Source organism: Electrona antarctica (assembly GCF_951216825.1).
Source record: "Electrona antarctica genome assembly, chromosome: 15".
NCBI lineage: Eukaryota > Metazoa > Chordata > Actinopteri > Myctophiformes > Myctophidae > Electrona > Electrona antarctica.
This window is the reverse complement of record NC_136796.1, coordinates 30,797,757-30,815,288: the sequence shown is the minus strand read 5'-3', so window position 1 is coordinate 30,815,288 and position 17,532 is coordinate 30,797,757. Positions and strand designations below refer to the sequence as shown.

The 17,532-nt window shown below is 44.9% G+C and overlaps 2 protein-coding genes across 2 annotated transcripts in view; one reads left to right on the top strand and one right to left on the bottom strand.

Annotated features, from left to right (window-relative positions):
• col9a2 (procollagen, type IX, alpha 2) overlaps nt 1-17,532 on the top strand; it is a 219,825-nt gene that overhangs the window by 90,330 nt on the left and 111,963 nt on the right. The gene's annotated exons all lie outside the window — the stretch shown is intronic.
• angpt2b (angiopoietin 2b) overlaps nt 8,360-17,532 on the bottom strand; it is a gene marked incomplete at both ends in the record, with an annotated part of 37,752 nt that continues 28,579 nt past the window's right edge. Inside the window, one exon of the mRNA XM_079522056.1 lies at nt 8,360-8,367. Coding sequence (XP_079378182.1) covers nt 8,360-8,367 — 8 coding nt within the window. The remainder of the gene's footprint in view (nt 8,368-17,532) is intronic.

The window sequence follows — 17,532 nt, the reverse complement described above, 5'->3', positions numbered from 1 at the left end:
CGCTTGTCAAGCTTGTCAAGCTTCTGAAACCGGTCAAACCCATTTAAAGCTGCACTGTAAGATACATGGCCCCTAATACTGATAAACTAGGGGGGGAGGCATACTATGGTCCGACGGAGCATTGGTTCGACATGCGTCCGCACCTCGGACTAGCGCCTGCTCCCGTGCTTGCGGTTATGGTTAGGTTAGGGTTTGAGGTGGGTTGTCGTGTTTCGGACCAATGACGTATATGAAGTATGATAAGCCACTCCATTTCACAACAAGCAACTGAAAGCTATACATTACCAAATTCAACCCTGCGTACATTTGTCAGTTAAAGATGTACACCAATTAAAACAAGTTAAAGAGACGGTCAACAAAATCTAGGAATATGAATATTGACATGAATTAGATGAGAGAAAAACAAAGCTCTTGCCTCTTGCACATTATGAACTAACTTATTGTAAAGAAGCGTGAACCTAACGCCCTGTGTTCCAGCCACATAAATAATTATGCCCACAGCCACTCAAGAATGTTGGCAGGTGAAGGCGTATTGGGGATTATGTGTGGGTGGTAAAGTGCACTCAGAACATATTCTCTGGAGAGGTCATTTGTGTCTACTGATTGAAAATTCAACAAGACCACTTCATTCAATTTGTTGAATTATACTGTACACTTTATTTACACTTAAAAACGAACAGTTAATCGATTAATCGCCGCTAAGAAATTATGAAATTAACAGTTAGCCTAATAATAATCGAAAACTCTGCGGTTCTATTATTGGGTGGTTTTCTGTGAATGTAATGCTGTCTGCGCAGGTGCGCGGCTGAGGAACGCACATGTGTGTCGATCCCCCCCGCCTTGGTAACCACTTTCCATTCAGACCAGCTCGGTGGCCTTGTGGTTAGAGTGTATGCCCTTCTACTGGCCAAAAGACTATAAAAAATGGGACCCAATGCCTCCCTGCTTGGCACTCAGCATCAAGGGTTGGGCTGAGGGTATGTTCCTGCGACATACTAGTGTTATGTCCAGGGGGTGTACTAGCTCTGGTCCATAGCCTTACTGCTAGGCTCTGCCACTCTTTCCTTCTAGTCCTTGCATGAAACGCAGACCAGCCTCTCATCTGTAGCGTAAATCTAAACAAACATTTTACCCACTCACCAAAACAAAGGCAGTTGTTTTTTTTCCGGAGAAAAAAAATCCCTTTCAAGCCAAAAAGTGCATTTTAAACATGTGGTGGGGGGCTCAGAGTGTGTCCACTAAGGAAATTATTCTTTTTAATTACACAAACCGCCTTTGTTTTGGTGAGTAGGTAAAGCTTTTTTTATATTTACGGACGAGAGGCTCATCTGCATTTATGCGAGCGTAGGCAAAGAACAGGTCCATAGCTCTAATGAAGGCATTAGAGCTATGGACCAGAGCTAGGGGTGTACTACATCAAGCTGCCTCACGCTACATAAACGGCAGATAGGCTCCTGCCCTATTGATCTTATGCACACGGCTGCCATCTTGCCAGCAAGGTGCTAACTAGGTGCAATTTCCCATTGACAGCCCATTCATCCAAACAGCAAAGTTCTATCTAATTGTATTAAACAACGTCAAACTCACCAACATTACAGCTGCACGAAAAGCTTGGATTATCCTCTTTCAATCTGTAAAGTTTTTGTTTCATAAAAATCCACCGTAGACATGTTATATGAGCTACTTCCTTACGGAGCTATGTGTGGAGCTCCGAGCTATGTGTGTGGGTGGGTGGCTGGCTGGCTGGCTGTGTCTGAATATAAGAACAGCACGGTTGTTTTTCACCATTTGTGCGCAACCTAACACATACACAAACACACACGCACATATTAACTGTATATATGATGATTTCGGGTGTGACAGTACAGTACAGTAGAGGGTACAGTAGAGGGACAGACGTACAGTAGAGGTACAGACGCGGGCGGCTCACCGGAACCGACCTCTCATAAAATAGGCATAAAGCTGCTTGGCCCCACAATGCCTTGCTAATTTGCTGGCCACCCCTTTGTTTCCTTGGCATGTTTCTGCGTTGGCATCTTGAAAGAGGAAAATGGAATTAATGCAGTCGTTTATCAGGGGATAAACAGCTGGTATAGCCTATACAATGATGTCTTGAATCACATTCTCTAGCCCAGAAGACCCCCTGCGGTCCGTGAAGAGGTTCCACGGGGCACCACTTTTCACCGCACCACCATGGTTTGTGTGTGAACGGAGGTGAGAGGCAATGACTTTATAAACTGTATGCGGAAAAATGCGGAGATTGTGAAATCAAGCGAGCCCCACATATTTCGCATGGAAATATGCGATTATTGCGGTGAATATGCAGCCTTTTTGGAGAAATCAAAATGACCCCTGCATAATCTACGCCATTTGGCTGATTATGCAATGAATTATGCAATCGCATAATCACGTTTTTCTGGAAGGTCTAACTATTGGTATAGGAGCAAGCTGCAGCCTGGGATATGTAGTGTTGCTACATGGCCTAGATTTGATATAATAAATATAGACAAGATTCAGACAAGACAAGTCGCTCACACAGACATGGGACAGGAAACGGGGAGGAGATGAGATACAGCAAGGTTCTCATAGTAGATGCAAGAAAGACCAGACTATTTCCCCTTCGGCAACAGAGGGTAGATACTGCAGTTTAGGTGGCTCGTCTAACTCCTGGCTAGTGCTAATGAGCACTTTGAGGCAGACAATTGCACGAGTCTCTCCGATCCGAGTCCGAGTCGAGTAGCAAGTCATTTGGTCCAAGTCTCAAGCAAGTCTCAAGTTTTTCTGTTGTGGGCAAGTCAAGTCAAGTCGAGTCTCAAGTTTTTACCCTCAAGTCCAAGTCGAGTTGCAAGTCGTCAAATCAATGACTCGAGTCGGACTCGAGTCGAGTCATCGAGTCTCGAGTCCAATACTCTGCCGGACAGGCCGGTTACTTAAGTTGTCCGAATCAGCTTGTCTCAAGTCGAGTCTGGAGTCATTGTCTTCCAAGTCAAGTCGAGTCTCAAGTTTTTACCCTCAAGTCCAAGTCGAGTTGCAAGTCGTCAAATCAATGACTCGAGTCGGACTCGAGTCGAGTCATCGAGTCTCGAGTCCAATACTCTGCTTTGAGGTATTCTACAGAGAGTACTGTATGCACATGCATCACTTTTCCCCTGGCACATGTGCACACGCCCCCTTATCTAGAGTGAGTCGCAAAACATTGAGCATGGAGCATGTATGGCGCATTGGAGTTCATGGAACCACTTGTTGGAAATCACTCAATGGCCCTTTGTACCACCTGTGTCTAATTTGCACATAATGCAGGAGGCAGCAGGACGTGAAAACGACACTTAAAATAAAAAATTATCACCTGCATGGAATTTATTGACAGAAAGTAGCTCATAAGATGTCTGTGGTGACTTTTTATGAAACAAACACTTTGCAGATAGAGGATAATTCAAGCTTTCCATACAACTACAATGCTGTAGTGAGTTTGTCGGGGAGTTTGTTGAGTACAATCAGACTTGGATATTCAGTATACTAGTATATGGGCTTTCAAGGCCAGAAAGTTGTGTCTTTTGCCACTCAGTAGGCGTTCCTGCATAACTTCCGGGTGCGAGGTTGTCACACGCAAGCCTCTATTCAGTCTATTGTGTTGTGTATCTTCTGAATATTATATCCATATACAGTGTATGTATGTGCATGGCGCATCCTCCACACACACACACACACACGTGTGTGTGCATGTTGTGTGTACACTCCTAATATGCAAAGTGTGTGTGTGCGCGGGCGTGCACGCTACAAAAAATGGACATTCAGGCACTATCCATCCTGCCTCCCTATTGACTGTACTGAGGTAGTAACAGCCTAGCTAATGCCAACACTTCCATTCCCTACAGCATCACAATAAACAAGAATAAATATTTCATGATGGGCTTTGAAAAAAATCCTGCACTCCAGGTATTCAGGAATTTTTTCAAAGCTCAATAGGTGGACAGGCAACGGAGCAAGTTGCCTGTGCGGTATCGGCGTTTCTGGAGCTTATAATAATAATAATGAATAAAATAATTTGTGTTATAGGAGAAGGGTCGCACACACAAATAACTCAATTTCAACAGATTTATTTTCTACATATCAGGACAGACGTTTTGGCTATCCCTTCTCCTATTCTATGATGTTTTAAACTGGTAACGCACCATACCAATTTAAAAACATAAGTCAGAGCGCGGTGGTCAAGAAAATTATCTAATGTCCATTTGTGTTGCCATATGTCCTTATTATAAGCGACTTTGCACTTGTTTTTCTGTAAAGTCGCTTGTAAATATTGGTATTTGCGGGGTACGTTTATTTGGGCTTGTTTCTAAAGTGTAAGATTAATAATTATAATAGCAGGACTACAAGCTCGCAAAGTGTCATTGTCGATTGGCTATTTTCAAATGAATAGCGAATGCTCGTTGTGTCCTACATGGTTTTCATAGACCATGGTTGCTCGTTTCTCTTGCAAAATCCGTTTTTATTTGCTTCTGTACCTTGACCACCTGAATTTCTGCTAGTGGGGATAATACAAATTTACCTCACATGACCTGACCTGACCTGACCTGACCTGACCTGACCTGACCTGACCTGACCTGACCAATAGCCTTCCTTACCAGTTCAACCTACACAAAATGTGCCCATGGCAGTACAATTCACTCGGCCTCACTCGTAACTCTGCGGAGAACACTGCAGAAACTTTCTCAGCGGTTACTTTCTTTTTTCTCTCTCGTTCTTCCATAGACAATATCTATCTTTTCTAACTGCCATTCTAGTGTTTTGCCCATGGCTTGTAAGGACAGATGTCTCCGTGTGTATACTTTGCTGACACAGCGGCTGATGGAGGGACTGAGCAGAGAGCTAAAGGGACACTAGGGACGGAGAAGAAGTGAAGGGTGTTAAAACAGCCCCTGCGGGGGGTCACCTGTTCATAGATGGAGCAGCAAGGGGCCGCTGAGGAAGAAATTGATGAGTGGGGGATGGGGAGGGCACGGCATGTGTCATCCACAGCTGCTGACCAGACGCCTGGACACTTAGGCTCCAGGGACCCAACCACTGTCACCACTGTCGAGAAGAGAGAGCACTGGGAGTCATAGGGAGCAGAGTGAGGGACATAAGGGGATGGGGATGCTGACTATAATGACAGAAAAGGGGTGATGGCGTAGCGGTCCAGGCACCTAGGCTACTGTAGCCTGGCAGAGCGTAATAGGTTCGAGTCTCGAAAGTCATATTGAACCGTTTTTATTTTTCAGAATCGATATTTCCGGAAAAATCTATATTTTCGACAACACTTCTAGTTCTCACACAGGTGCGGCGTAATCAAGCTGATGCAGCAGGTGAACAGGTAGCTACGTATCTTCCTTCTATGACACGTCCGTCCAAGGCTGTGACGCTGTCTTCTTTCTCTCTGCCTCATCTGCTCCCCGGGGGGAATCGTCTACCTGTCTGTTGGGCGCGGTGCTTCCCGAGCAAGACCCCACAGTATTATAATTCTGTGCCTGCGTTTTCTTGGCCCCTATTTTACGACTGTCCAATCTCTCAGCAGCCCCCCCCCCCCCCCCCCACCACCACACTAATAATCTATGACAACTTTCACGATATGCCACATGGTCTTCTCTATGGGACCCATGGGGCCCGGGCCAGTGGATTTATTGGGCCAGGTTAGTGAGTGGTAAAGTGGATGTCTCTGGGAATGAGCGGACAGCTGTTTAGGTAAGACTTCGGGGCCCTGTCCCTTGGGTGCGTTTGATCATTATACCTGCTCTCCAGAGGCCACGGGCCCCTTCAATGCTCCTGTCATGTGTTCATCATGTCCCTGACAGAGAGATGTAGAGAATGGAAGAGCCTCTGGTAGCGAACGCACGCACATGCGCACGCACGCACGCACACACACCCCCACACACCATTTCTGTGCTTCACTGCTTGATGTAATTTTCCTTGACATTTGGGTCTGTCGGTCGTCATCACTCTTGTGCATGTCATATGTTGGTAAATCGTGTGTGTGTGTGTGTGTGTGTGTGTGTGTGTGTGTGTGTGTGTGTGTGTGTGTGTGTGTGTGTGTGTGTGTGTGTGTGTGTGTGTGTGTGTGTGTGTGTGTGTGTGTGTGTGTGTGTGTGTGTGTGTGTGATAGAGTGTGTGTGTGTGGGTACACGACTCATGCTCATATGCCATATGTCTTGCATTGGTAAATGGCTCTAGCAAGTCCTCAGGGCCGAACCTGTCTTTGACAGAGAAACGGCCACACTGGCCGTGAGGATAAAACCAGTAGTCCTTACAGATGGATAGTTCGCCCTCCATCTGTGATGATGGAAGCACTGTGTGACCTACATCTGGTATATACACTCACAGAGCCACCAGTCAAACGGGGGCCACACGAGGGTCACCCCTTCCATACACTTCCATACGCCTTAGAAACACCCTTAAGGCTCAGGTAGAAGAACCTATAGAACCAGATGCTTTGCCGAGGGCTCCTGCCGTGTAGAGAGCATATAGGGCTTTGGATGTATAAGCTCTATTACAAAATGCATGTGTTTTCTTGAGCGCAGGTATTTCAAGGCCCATATGAAAAATGTATTCTGGTTTACATTGTAATGTAAAGGTGCTGTAGGGGATGGGAGTATTAGCATTAAGGCTGCTGCTACCTATAGGTGCCACTGTTGGGAAGGCAGGATAGCGCCTGGATGTCCATTTCTTGTACCGCACGCACGCATGCACATGCACACACAGCCTTCTTTCAATTGTAAGTTGTCCATGTTATGCAGACATATTTCAAGTACTGGGCAAATTGCAAACTCTCACAATTATACAAAGACACCCAATATTGGTCGAATGTGTTGGCAGACGCTTGAGACAATTGCAGCACGGAACGAGAATACCCAGGATATGCTTGCTCAGCATTTCACAACACTGAAAAACGCTGAAAAACGTAAAAATAGAAATAAGAAAATAAAGGTTACAGGGCCTCTCTTCCACACACGTCTGCATATCTGCTCCTTTCCACTCTTTCTGTCTTCTTGGAGGTGTACTGGTGTAGACTCGTACGTTGTTCTTGGAGGTGTACTGGTGTAGACTCGTACGTTGTTCTTGGAGGTGTACTGGTGTAGACTTGTACGTTGAATGTCTTCTTGGAGGTGTACTGGTGTAGACTCTTCTTGGAGGTGTACTGGTGTAGACTCTTCTTGGAGGTGTACTAGTGTAGACTCTTCTTGGAGGTGTACTGGTGTAGACTCGTACGTTGAATGGGAGAAGAATGCTGCGTCAGACAGAATCCAGAGTTGATCATTCTTTTGAATATATATTGGACAAATTACAACCTCAGATTATGAACTCCCACATTTAATTGCGAAAAGGATTGCTTGCCTTTTCAGCCTATTTATTTTTGTGATTGCAAAATCCTAGAAGCATTGCATATTCCATTCCAACGTAGCACACGGCCAGCAGGGCTTAATCACATCACAGTATAAACGGAACGTTTGGTTTCAGCTCTGATTTAAAGGGAAGTTGACTGTGTCATCATAACATCATCATGTTTTGTAGTTGAACTCAGATCTTGGTTCATGTATAGACATCACAGGGATCGACCCTGTCATCCTGACAATAAGGCATCATTCTGAAATGTTAGCCTTGTATTAATGAATACAGTCCGTGCCACAGTGTACGGCATTCATTCTATTTCATGGATTGTACTAAACATTAATCATTAACTGACCAAAGCATTATTGCAGCCTGCATGCAAATGTCAATGGCACAATTACTAGCTAGCCTATATGTAGTGTAATGATTCGCTGGCTGGTGCTAGCCTGTCCCCACTGAAGGAATCGCCACGCATGCTGTTCAGTGGTCTAATCTCCAATACATGATAATGTTGTATGTTTTCCGTATATACCCAACATGTGTGATACATGATGCCCACCAGATGTTTTTCTGTGTATTTCAATTACAAATTCTGCCACCATGGAACAACAGGTGCTGAACATTTTTAAACCAGCCGAACTAGTTCTTGAGAGCATACAATCCAGAATCTCTTTGTGACCTATTGCATACCACAGACCCACATGGGATTCATGTATTGTCTGACTATAGCTGGTGTACAATGCAGATATTTCACGTGCTCTGCAGCATTGTATTCGTCCTTGCATACCATGGTGTACTTAAGGGAGGGTAGGCTCCAGGAAAGATCTTAAACTATGAAGAAATGTAAGTCGAGTGCTGCTGGTAAATACTGAATATCCTGCATGGCAACGATTTCATGTTATGATTTATTCAAGGTCTGCTTTGTTTTACATGGCTGTGTATAGTGATATAGGCTACATTACAGCCGTGCACCAAGGAGGAAGTACTGCAGATGCAACTAGGCGACTGTAGAACAACAACAGCAAGAGAGAATGTCTTATCAGAGAATTAGGTCATATTCACAGTTTCACACCAGAAGGCTTTACTGCGAATAAAACAAATCCTGCTGCACATTGTCGGAAAGTGCGCTTCGTTTGGCAGGTGTGAAGCCTCATCCGAATCCTAATGCGCATCAAAGAACCGCATTCTACTTCGCCAAAATATGGGGGTTTGGCTTTGTTTCCAATCGCACTTCATTTCGATTCGGTGCAGGTGTGAATGCAATCCGCAGCAAATAAAGGAAATTAAGCAAACTATGTGGCGGATGAATGATGAGGAAACACAGTTGGAGACGGAGAAGGCATATTTTACACAGCGCAAAGATGTCCCGTTATCGTGGATAGACGTGGTCGAATGAGGAGACTGAAGCCCTCATCGAAATATGAGGACGAGTCACGAGTACATCAATCTGGGAACTCATCGGGAGAAAAAAAGAGAAAACAGCACCCTCTGCTGTTTTCTCTTTTTTTCTCCCGATGAGTTTTTCTCCCTTTAATGAGTTCTCCACTTCCTGTGGTGTGCCTGTGTTTTCAGTCCCCCTATCAACAGTCTATACACATTCTGAATGGCCTTGCTGACAGATTCGGTAGCGCAGCACAGAATCTGTTCTTGAGAGATTACGAGTACATTTCCTGTTTGGGATCATAAAATGAGTCCAAATACATTGCATTTTAATTAAATGGATTCACTAACTGTAAATTGTTCCGCTACCTGGCTAAAGCTTAAATCGATATAGGGCCACCCAAGTTCAGCTGGTGTCTGCAGCCTTGGTTTCAGCTCTGATGAATAAAGGGAGGGTTGTTCGGTAACCTCATGTTTTGCAGTTAAACTCAGATCATGGCTCATGGATTGATCTCACAGGGATTGACCCTGACAAGACGGCTTGCTGCTGAAATGTTAGCCTTGCTTTTATATTCAATGATTAAGTGATGCTGAACAAGCTCCTCTGACGACGCAATAATACAGAGGAGTATCACCACAGTGTGCAGACTCTAGTCTTCTTTAGACATTTTATTTTGACCTGAGTTCAGTGATCTGCTATTTTCAAAAAGCTTTTTATACATTTTGAAAACTTGAATTGGACATTCTACATAAAGATTACTTTCTATTTTTGGTACATTTTGATACCAATACTTATTTAGTAAATATTGAAGTATTAAAGTAAAAACTTTGACTAGGCCTACTTTTTGCACCACTGATAATAAGTTATTATTATTGACATACTACCGTCGTACAGATTGTGGACATACAGGACGTTGCATTTGTACCCTCTCAGAGAGACAAGAAACACTTTCCTGGTAGCTTGTAGATCGGCTATTTTCTGTGCTGTCACAGACACTGCTCTCACTTCCTTCCTGGACTACATGTTGTCTCAGTAAGACAGCCCTCCTGCTCTCCACAAGGTGGGGTGAGTGCACCAAAGCATTGCGGTCATTGTAGTAATCCAGCAATCCAAAGTCAAATACACAGACTACATTATTTTTCTGGCCATGGTGCACATTTCAAATTGTGCTACTGTTATCTACTACAAATACTATTAACATTGAGTGACTGGAGTTTCTTCCAGCGGTAAAATGTCCCTTATAAATGTGGTGACTGCTCCCCTTCCTATCTGATTGGATTCAGTTTTGAGGTTGGAGCTCCGGGCTTTGGGAAAACCCTATCAAACATCCAGTGTTTGCCTTGTCTCCTCTGCCCTGGTGGGTGTTCGCCTGATTTATTCCTATAGTTGCGCGCCGGTGTCTTGTGACTCTTGCCCCAAAATAGCCGATCTACAAGCTGTGGCATGTTGTGAACTTTGTAGATCTGCTACTTTTGGTGCGAGACAAAATGACAGACCAAGTACAAAAAATCACACCCGTGTGAAGTGAGTGGTGCAACTCCGTGTGGGGGTCCCCGGCGAGCCGCCCCGGCGAGCCGCCCCGTGTCCAAAACGGTTGAGAAATGACAGAGTTACCGTATGGGGGTCCCCGGGGGGTGAGAGTCCCCCAGGAACACGCCCAGGGGGCCGGGCCGGTTCCGGCGAGCCGCCCCGCATCCGAAACTGTTGAGAAATGACATAGTTACCGTGTGGGGGGGTCCCTCTATTGTACCCTCTACTGTACTGTACTGTCACTCCAGAGATCATCATATATACAGTTATGTGCGTGTGTGTTTGTGTGTGTGTTAGGTTGCGGTGGAAAAACAACCATTCTGTTTTCATGCTCATACCCACCCAGGCACCCACCGAAGCCACCCAGCCAGCCAGCCACCCAGCCAGCCACCCACACACATAGCTCCGTAAGGGAGTGGTTGCACCACTCAAAAAACACACTTTAGAAGGCATAATGTTCCACAACACCTGCCTCAAACATACACTGTATTGCGTGCGTGCGTGCGTGCGTGCGTGCGTGCGTGCGTGCGTGCGTGCGTGCGTGCGTGCGTGCGTGCGTGCGTGCGTGCGTGCGTGCGTGCGTGCGTGCGTGCGTGCGTGCGTGCGTGCGTGCGTCTAGAGTGTGTCTGTCTGTATGCTTGCCTCGCACGTGTTGTTGACCCACTTTCAAACAGTGGTGGAGGCAGAACTGTAGAACTTCTCTCTTCACCCCCCCTGCAGCTCCCTTCTTCCTCCTCCTTCTCATCCTCCCCCCCCCACCCCCAAGAATGCAACGGTGGCTATGGCAACACTGCAGTGGCGTCTCTCTCTCTCTCTCTCATTTCCTCAGCTTAAGGCTGTGACACGTTAAGGATAAGAGACATGGTGTCTTTTAGAATTACAGAGACGCTAATCTCCAGATGTATCTGAAAAGCCGACATACGTTTCTTTTCTCGGCTTCTTACTCGGCACACTCTTCGCATCACATTTCCACGCCATTTTGGCATGGTTGTTATGGGTATGAAACAAATATCTCAATTCATTTCGGTACACGCGCACAAATTTGGCCCCGCTGGGGAAGTTTGGTCAAAACTTGACAGTGCAGCTTGCCCATGAACAGCAATAAAGAGTGCTGTGTGGTGTGCGTGTGCGTGGGTATTAGGATGTGGCTGTGTTAGGATGTTGTTAAGGGATTATTATCGCCCTCTCAGCTCACTCCTGACTCAAATTTAACACCTCGTCTGGTCCTCTCCATATCCCTTTACTAGATCTGGCCAACTTGTGAGTGTTTGTGAGCGTGTCTTTGTGAGCGTATACCATCTCTTTGGAACAGTCCCATCGCCCCCCCTGCTGCTGCTCAGCAGTTTGATGCTGTTCAGGACTTCTACCAAAGACAGAAGGGGCTTTTGGGACCAGAAACCATATGAATTTTTCATTCACTTTCCTCCACCAACACGCTCTAGCTCTCGCTCCCTTCTCTCGTTTTGTCTCCTCCTCTTTTCCCTCTGTCTGTCTGTCTGTCTGTCTGTCTGTCTGTCTGTCTGTCTGTCTGTCTGTCTGTCTGTCTGTCTGTCTGTCTGTCTGTCTGTCTCTATTCTCTCTCACACACTCGATGGTGCTTTCTGTCTCTCTCTGACAGTATTGTCTCCTGCTCAGTCAGTGATAGAACACCTGGAGCCGAGTACGAGCTGTGGGAGTAAACACTGTACACACACGCCTATACACAGACACACACACACACACACACACACACACACACACACACACACACACACACACACACACCTGGAGCCGAGTATGAGCTGTGGGAGTAAACACTGTACATGCACGCCTATACCTACAAACAGACACACACACACACACACACACACACACACACACACACACACACACACACACACACACACACACACACACACACACACACACACTCAATGTAGCCTGCAGACAGAGTAAACAGCTCCTCCTAGACAATGTCGCTTGGTTTTCTGGCCTCCAGGGTTTGCGTTTCGTGTTCCCTGGGGCATGGGATGTACACCGAGGGCAGAAGAATGCATGTCACCCCTCACAAAGCATCACCAGGTGAAAGTCCATAACCCGGTGAAATAAGAACAGTAAAAACGAAGCCACAACCCAACGGCCCAGGCAGTTTCACGTCCCGTCAAAAAGACATTGACTGAGGAGTTTTGTGACTGTAGCGTAACATGATGGATGTACTGTACCAGTCAGACCTTGAGCCGTTATGCGAGTGAGTGCCCGCGTCCAAGGGCCAGTACGACCCAATAAACACAAGTAAACATTTGTTTAGGTCAGTTGTTTGGAGCCCTCTCCCTCCCAGGTAACACGCATTGCTTTTTTTATTCAGCTTGTTAACAGTTTGACGGCCGAGAATTGTTTACTCCAGTGTTCCGATGCTGCGTAATACGACATCCCCGCTATTTTATATAATAATAAAAAAAGTCCGCCTCTGCCGCGCAGCAGAGGGAGTTAGCTTCATGTTATGATGACGAAACCGGAAATCGAAATTTAAGCTGGGCTGCTAGGGCTTCTGGGAAATTGAGTCCAATGCAAGTGGACGGGGGTTTTGTCTGACTACAACAGCCTCACAGCCCCCTCCATTCTGCTTGGCAAGATGGCGATTGGTGCGCTGGAATGAAAACAAACGGCGCAAGCTATTTTCGGCGGAATTTCGAGGAAAAAAAGCCCAGATACTTCAGCGTATGATCTAAAGGTAATAAAACAATCCTGGCAGCGTAGAATATTTGATTTTAATGCGGGAAACACGGATTTCGCAGGAGAACTGTTAAGTAGTTAGCCAATAAATGGTATGCACATAACCAGTATACAGTACTGTATCTAATGTTCAACAGGAGGATTTGTGTGGGTGCTGCACTGCACTGATTGTCCTCGCAGCAACAATGTCGGTTACCGCCGCCAAGTGGGAGGCGACGTTAGTGTTATGTTGCATCACGTCTCAGCGTGTATTAGACGAGACATGGTGCAGGAAAAACGCAAACTCAAGTAAGAGAGAAGACAAGAAGTATGAAGCCTTGTTTTTATGCACCGTTGTAGAGTAATTGGTTCTGCTGTATTTTCACTAGAACAAGTGGTAACGTTAGTAGGCTTGGTTGTCAGATTCTTACGCATGCTCCCATTTCTTGGTATACAACAGGTATCCAAATTTGTAACAATAAAAAACTCAACCCAGGAACATGAAGAATGCTGGCAACTAAGCCATTTGTATTATGTCAGAGCAAAGTCACCACATCCTGAACTTGTTTTACAGAGATTTTTCTCATGGCCATAATATATATGACGTGGTACAGTAAATATTATTTTGGTAAAGTACTATGCTAATGATAATCCCAATTATATTTGCCCTAATTGTAATAATTATTTATCACAATTTTAGATTTGTTTGTGGGAAAAGATGTTTGTTGCTGATTATTATGCTTATTGGTACTACAATTGTGGTAAATGTCATGTTGGCCTCTGATGTTGTGCCTCGGTTGTTAACAATTGAGTTCAGTATTGGGTTCAACATGTGACCTAACTGTGTTTAAATTAATGGCCAAGTTTCACAATTAAATCATTGTGAAATGTACAGTCACAATTTTTCAATTACTTATTGCTCTAATTGCTCCATTTGAACAGCTTCAGTGCTGGCACTAGCACACCCATATCCTTATCTGAACTCTAGTCAGCGTCCTTTGGCGCGTGCTTCCACAACCGTAATCCAGCCCAAGGATTACGATGTTACGCAGTTAAAGGATAATGGCACTGAAATGGAACTCGTAGATAGATGAACGGATAATGTTCAGTGTGAAATGAAAAGAAAATAATTAAAAGTGAGCATTCGGGAATTTGTCATTATCCACCTTCAGCCGATTATTCAGCTTTACAAAATGCATGCACAGTGTGTGTGTGTGTGTGTGTGTGTGTGTGTGTGTGTGTGTGTGTGTGTGTGTGTGTGTGTGTGTGTGTGTGTGTGTGTGTGTGTGTGTGTGTGTGTGTGTGTGTGTGTGTGTGTGTGTGTGTGTGTGTGTGTGTGTGTGTGTGTGTGTGTGTGTGTGTGTGTGTGTGTGTGTGTGTGTGTGTGTGTGTGTGTGTGTGTGTGTGTGTGTGTGTGTGTGTGTGTGTGTGTGTGTGTGTGTGTGTGTGTGTGTGTGTGTGTGTGTGTGTGTGCGCGTGTGTGTGTGCGCGCGCGCAAGCTGTCAGACGACAATAGCCTGAATGAGCCGACGTAGAGCCCAACAGAGTAAAATTCTGGGTGTAGTGTTAATTGTGACCGAAGACACCTCCATATATGGTCACACCTCGTGACATCATGCCTCCATTTATGGTCACGCCTCGTGACACGTCACACCACCATATATGTCCATCTCCATATATGAAGATCACGACACTGACCTCATATAACCCTGGATAACCATACATGGAGAAGACTGGACACCGCTCGATATAAAATAAAGTTTCCGGAACATATAGCTGTCTAGTTTGTCAACCTGTGGATAGTTAGGATAATATATATAATAATTATTAGATAATAATATATTTCTAATAGTCGATAACAATATCGTAAGAGTCTTGTTCTTCCAGGAATAAGGTTAATGAATAATACTGCTCCAATGCGACACTGCCGGCAGTGTCTATCTGGAAATAATGATTTGGTTGTGGTGATGTTGTGTGGATTTTGTCTATACTGCAGGACAGTTCGTGGAGTATATGGGATGTCAGTGTTAAAGTACAGCTCATTTGAGTATTATAGCATCATGTTTTAGTTCACCTATCCCATTCTGCTCAGCTCCAACACTGCTATCTTCCGGCTAGGTGTTTCAGACTTCTGCAAAATGTACTCTGTAATATTCTCTTTATATGTGCTAATTGTGCTCACTAAACTTCAGAAAATACTGTGTGGCACTAACAAGAACATGGTTCTCCGAGCTTGTGCTGGCTTGCAAAGGGATAATTCAAAATCCTTTCAAATGGGGGTGCCATTTCAAAAGATGTTGTACCAGTGACCCCCATGCGAGAAGATAAAGGAAATGGTCCATTCATTTACGGGTCCATTTTCCACTCTCGGCTACATTAAAACTTTTACCATGTACAAAGATTTCCTATGACAAAAGGATCCTTCAGCGAGCAACTGAACTGTGGATATGACATTTTCACTCTCGCTCCTGAGACATTTTAGCTCACAGCAGGTGTGACATGTGCTTTGGCCCATTGTCTTTGTTAAGCATTGGGCTTCAGGTAATGTCAGGGCATGCAGGGAGAGAGAGAGAGAGAGAGAGAGAGAGACTGACTGTGGTGGGTGAGCAATGACTCCAGAGCTCCACTCAATGGGGCTCTCATCTTTGGCTGAATATTGGGAGAAAAACGAAAATGGTTGCCGTTAAACCGCCTTACGGTCTTTGAACAGTGAGAAGTCTCCCTTGATCAATTATTGATCAAAGCCATTACAAAGCTCTGTGCTAAAGCTCCGTTGTGCGTGCGTGCGTGCGTGCGTGCGTGTGCGATTGCATGCATGTGTGTAGTGGAGATTAAGGCAGATACAAAAACAGAAATATCACAATATGGAGACACAGAAATGGAGATAAAGAACACTAGAAGTCTTCAAATGTGATTCTTTTCCAACACAAAACGAGATTTTTTTTCCTTCAAAGCAATTCAGTGATGTGGCTTCTTGGGAAATAAAGCACAATAGCACTTCAGGGAAATTAAGCATCTCCAACTTTCCCCTCTGCTCTCCCCACTGTGCCACAAACGTACTGTACACTCTCTGAAACTCATATCTGAAAATGTCAACCCTGCAATTAGTCTTAATTGACTATTCCCTCGGAATACACAATGGCTCATAAAGGGTGGCAGTTTGTTTGCCATACATAATGGGATTAAAAGCGGTCGGGTCTGAGCAAAAGTCGAGTGCCAATGATTAGCCATAAGGACATGCAATTATGATTGGCAGCCTTGAGCCCAAACACCTGTTCTGTCTTAACAGCATCAGACCCCTCATGCCCAACACCACTTGATTACAAGTATTGGATGTTATGAAGAGTGTCAGGGGCAGTAATGACAATTGGCAGTAGAAGGAGAATAATAATGGAACTCCTTCTAATGTTCTGTTTGGTTATAAAAAAAAGGACTCTGTGTTAAGGCCTACTATCTTTGGGTTTTATATTTCATGCTAGTCTATACAGTACTGTATACGCTTTTGTGAAATATATTTCTAAATCAATACTTTTTGTAATACCAATTTAGTTTATCCCGAATAAGCAACATAACTTTAGAGCATATGACTATTGGGCAGGAACCTTGTATCTCCATATCTCTTTTTAAAAAAAAATGTTTTATCACAAATTAATTTCCTATTTTATACGTAGTGTTGTGCGAGCTTGTGAGATAAATATTAACTAAATTGAATCCAATGGAAGTATGGAACACAGGTTCATGTTTTTAGACATAGGTTTCCAGTTCCACCCAACATGTCTGCCATGAGAAAACAGAAACATGAGCAGTGAAGGTCAGTTCTACCCTGCCACCTGTTAGCAGAACAAATACTAGCCAAAGCTGACCAGGGAGTCAGTTGGAGTCTGAGAAACATGTTGAGTGCAGTGAATATTGTTATGACCTGGCTCTTAGGCCATGACAAAAAGGAAGAAGACACGGCTTTTAAATGTGCACAAAGCAATATTTATTTACAATTTGAACAATAACTTAATCATGTGCGGTGTGTTAATCAGATAAATCAGTAGTGCATGTGAGTGGATGTGTGGTAAACGTAGTGTGGGGTGTTCAATGATGCAAACCAAAGGATAAACTAAAGTGTTGCTGCCATCAGGAAGAGAGAGAGAGAGGGAGTGTGGCCAATAGTGTTGCGCGGGCCAGCCCGTTGCCCGCAGGTCCCGCGAGTCGGGTGGACGGGTCAAGGTTTTCAGCACAATTATCGCGTGCCGGGCGCCCGGCGGGCCCTCCCTCCCAAAAAAGGAGGGAAAAAAAGCATGCCGGTACCTGCTCTCCTGTGTCTACTGCCTACTCCTCCTGCTGAAACCATCAGCTTGTTCTGTTGTTCATCAATGTGTCAGTTGTTTATGAAAGGGCGCTTTAGCCCCTGCCTTTTTGACCATTGTAGGGAAGTGCCCTCTCCGTTCTGAGGCTCTAAACCTGACCATCATTAGCGCAATGAGCACCTCTGCACCAAATCTTTCTTAATAAGGGCCTTTCTCGGCCCCACCTCTCTCCCATTGTTTATATTGTGTTTTAGTTTCCAAGATGGCCGC